Here is a 4,025-nt window from a genome sequence, read left to right on the forward strand (position 1 = left end):
CAGATACTAGCATATCCATAACAATATTTGTTTTGTTTTACGAATATAGATACGAATACGGATGTTAGTCGGATGCAATAATTCATATCTATATTTGTTTTAAACAGATACAGATCATATACCGAAAATAAGAATATAAATTAGATAATTAAACCTTATGACCATATAATCAAAGATATAAAAAAGTGAATGATAAACAAAAATAATAGCATGTTAATGTGGCCATTTATTATCCTTAACAGTTCATGAGTGCCATATAAAATTAAATAAGGTTACCAATGGAATAGGATATTTAGATACTAATCGGATAGTTGTCCATCTATATCCAAATCTATTTTTCTCTAAGATGTATGAATACAGATATTAGTCGGCTACTCAAATTTCTATTCATATTCGGAAAGATTCAGATACGAAAACGGATCTAGATGGATATTATCCAATCTACTTTCATCCTTAAGATATGTAATATCTATTGGTGAGCATCATGCTCTGAAAATTATGTATCGATTTATTTGAAGATGTATATTAAGATGCTAGATGACTATTTCATTAAGAGTACATTACTTGGTCATGGCGAACACTATGCTATGGTCTGGATGCATTTATAAAGAAGAAGATTTCTAGAAGGAGTCATAAATTTTAGGATGCGAAGAAAAGCCTCATAAGAAAGAAGACAAGAATTTGAGAATGAGAAGTAAAGCCTCGTGAGAAAGAAGAGAGGATGCACTTAGGTCTCTCTTTAGATGGTTGATTTTGATTTTCTTTTTTATTTTTTTAGTCACAAACCTTTATTCCTAGAAAAAAAAATCCACCCTAATTTAATTTTTTTTTTTTTTTTAATAGACATTAAATATGACAAAATATGAAGCCCAACCCCCTCAACGGCGGTCAGGATTTTTGTTAGTCGATAAGGACGTAATGGGCAACGTGCGGCCACCCATCACGAGGACTCACGGAATTCCCAATCCTTCAAAGGCCTTCCACTCCTCTTTCGGCCTTACGAGTCCCAACCCGTGACAGCTCGCAAGCGGATTCCCTACAAACCAAATTGCAAGGAAACAACATATCAATTCTTTAAAAATCAAGCGGGTGTGAAGAGGTGGCAGTATCTGGTTGGAATTGATTTATTTACAATTGGAAGTACGGACCGAGTGTTCCCGCCAGACCGCCCGAAGTGGTCGCCAAGCTGGCGTACGGCATACGGTGGCGTGCACGGATCTCGAGGTAGCACGGTTCCCAGGGGACACACGATCACGACGCTGCGGCGATGACGGGGCCGTACATCGGTACCGCGCGGCGATTAGGAAGCCCCAGCGGCCGTCCAAGAGCACACGGCTCCGATGCGCATCATCGCCCATCGAGCGGCTCCGGCGAAGCGGATGGAGAATGCAGGCAAGTCCAACCTCGCCGACGTCAAATTGTACGGGGCAATCTCGTCATTTCGTATAATCCGGCTACTAACCAAGAAAATACAAAATCAAATTATCAGGCTACTAATTAATCACTGACCGTCTCATGTTTGGTCTATACATCAATGTGATAGCAAATGGACCATCCTGTCCCTAGAGCATGCAAGCTAAGCAGGAAGAGTCGCCGGAATCAGATATTTGCGATTTTAGGGACAACGAAATCCAGAACAGGAGGGTCAAAACGTCATTTTAGGGAAATAGACGTCTATGATTCGTCGGAGCCAGCTGGGCCGCTTTGGCTCGCGAGGATCTTTATTAATGCGGCTGACAACTAGGACCCGTGAGAAACTCTATTAGTGGGTAACAACAAAATAAAACTATAATTATGATAAATAATTAAAACTGGCACCAGCGTACTAGATTTTAAAACGAAGTAATAGATGGGAAATATTCGGGGCCATTTATTTCTAAGGTTGAAAAAGCAAAAGGAGAAGGGCGAAAGCTACTCATTTTCGCTGCTGCTGCCGCCGCTCCGCTTCCTTCAAGAGAGAATATCGATTAGAGAAAAGCTGAGGCGGCGGAAGCGGAAGCGAGAAACTGAGACCCCGGATCGTTTCACCGTAGCCGGGCTCTGCTCTCCTCTTCCTTCTCTCTGGTTCCACGCTTCCTTCTCCTATCTTTTCTTATGGATTATTCCCGCTCCCTTTTCTTCTACCGACCTTTTCCTGTCGGCGATTGCTTCGCTCCCAAGGGATCCGAGCTCTGAAGCCTCCACGATCGGGCGATTCCACCCCGGGGTTTCCCTCATTTGCCCCCGCACTCCGAGCTGGCGGGCCTCAAGGGAACCCTAGCCCTCCTCCTCCTCTCCGCCTTCTCCCGCTTCGCGGATCTATTCCACTTCAAGACGCGGCGGCGGCGGCGGCGGAAGGGCGGGGACCACGGCGGCTGCATGATGCTTTGGATCATGCGGATCTCCGGCTTCTTCTCCGCCGCCACGGTCATGGTCGTCCTCTCCCCCTCCCTCCAGTCCTTCCCACCCGCCGAGGCCATCCGATCCTCCAATCTCGACGGCTACCTCCGCTTCCCCGCCGGCACCCACGCCAGTGGCGCCCGAGACAGCTTCTCGTTCCGCCAGGCCCCGCCATTCCGCAATGCGGAGGAATGCGGCGGCCTCGGCGACGACTCTACCGTTTGTGACCCATCCCTCGTCCACATCGCCATCACCCTCGACGTGGACTACCTCCGTGGTTCCATCGCCGCCGTCCACTCCATCCTGCAGCACGCTCTCTGCCCGGAGAACGTCTTCTTCCATTTCCTCGTCTCCGATACCAGTCTCGAAACCCTGGTCCGCTCCGCCTTCCCCCGGCTCCGATTCAAGGTCTACTACTTCGATCCGGAGAGGGTCCGGGGCTTGATTTCCTCGTCCGTGCGGCAGGCGTTGGAGCAGCCGCTCAACTACGCGAGGAACTACCTCGCCGACATGCTGGAGCCGTGCGTGCGGCGGGTGATCTACCTGGATTCCGATCTTGTGGTGGTCGACGACGTCGCGAAGCTGTGGAGGACGAGCCTGGGGTCGCGGACGGTGGGGGCGCCGGAGTACTGCCACGCCAACTTCACCAAGTACTTCACGGAGCGCTTCTGGTCGGACCCGCGACTCGCCGGGACGTTCGCCGGCCGACGGCCGTGCTATTTCAACACGGGTGTGATGGTCATCGATCTGGTCCGTTGGCGGCGTTTCGGGTACACGCGGCGGATCGTGAGGTGGATGGAGGTACAGAAGGGCGGGGCGAGCGCCGGCTGGGGCGGCCGGATATACGAGCTGGGCTCGCTGCCGCCGTTCCTTTTGGTGTTCGCGGGACACGTGGCGCCGATCGAGCACAGGTGGAACCAGCACGGGCTGGGCGGTGATAACGTCAAGGGCAGCTGTCGCGACCTCCACCCGGGACCGGTCAGCCTCCTCCACTGGAGCGGCAGCGGCAAGCCCTGGGTGCGGCTCGACTCAAACCGCCCGTGCCCCCTCGACGCCCTTTGGGCCCCTTACGACCTGTACGGCCCCGCCTCCTCGCTGTAAACCCCCATTTTTTTCACCCCTCCTCAACGGGCGTCTTATCGTATCATCATCCCCCACCCTTTTTTCCTTTTTTTGCCGCTCCAACCATCTCCACCCCCTCTTCCACTTTCTATATTTTCCATATTCTATTTTTAATTTTACCTTTTTTTTTTTTGGGTGACCTCACCATTCACTACCACCATCCTTTTTCTTCTTTTACGAGGTGATTTGTATTTTATTCTATTGTTGTTGCCTCCACAAATAAAAGGAACAGACATTCAATTTGTTTTACTACTCCCTCTCTCCCTCCAACTATTTATCTGTCCCACCGGCAGGTGCCGGGTTTTTCTACTTATTAACAGCGAAAGGATCGAACTGAGCAGCAGCGCACGACTGTTAAAGCGCTGATAGAAAGAACAAAGAAGACACGGGGATTTGATTTGGTCTGGAAGGAGGCACCGCCGGTTTCTGGACTTTATTGGCAGGCGATAGAAAGGTGGGAGTCATGGGTAGCGTCGTAGACGTCTGCTTTAAATTAAGGAAGGATTTCAAGGATGTGCCGCTAA

At 49.9% G+C, this 4,025-nt stretch overlaps 1 protein-coding gene across 1 annotated transcript; it reads left to right on the forward strand.

The window, feature by feature from the left end:
* The first annotated feature begins 1,782 nt into the window (after positions 1–1,782).
* LOC103724276 (probable galacturonosyltransferase-like 7) lies at positions 1,783–3,753 on the forward strand. The gene has a single exon (XM_008815490.4). The coding sequence runs from the start codon at positions 2,359–2,361 to the stop codon at positions 3,478–3,480; it is 1,122 nt and encodes a 373-aa protein (XP_008813712.3). The 5' UTR covers positions 1,783–2,358; the 3' UTR covers positions 3,481–3,753.
* The last annotated feature ends 272 nt before the right edge of the window (positions 3,754–4,025 follow it).

Source organism: Phoenix dactylifera, chromosome 3, assembly GCF_009389715.1.
Source record: "Phoenix dactylifera cultivar Barhee BC4 chromosome 3, palm_55x_up_171113_PBpolish2nd_filt_p, whole genome shotgun sequence".
Classification (NCBI taxonomy): Eukaryota; Viridiplantae; Streptophyta; class Magnoliopsida; order Arecales; family Arecaceae; genus Phoenix; species Phoenix dactylifera.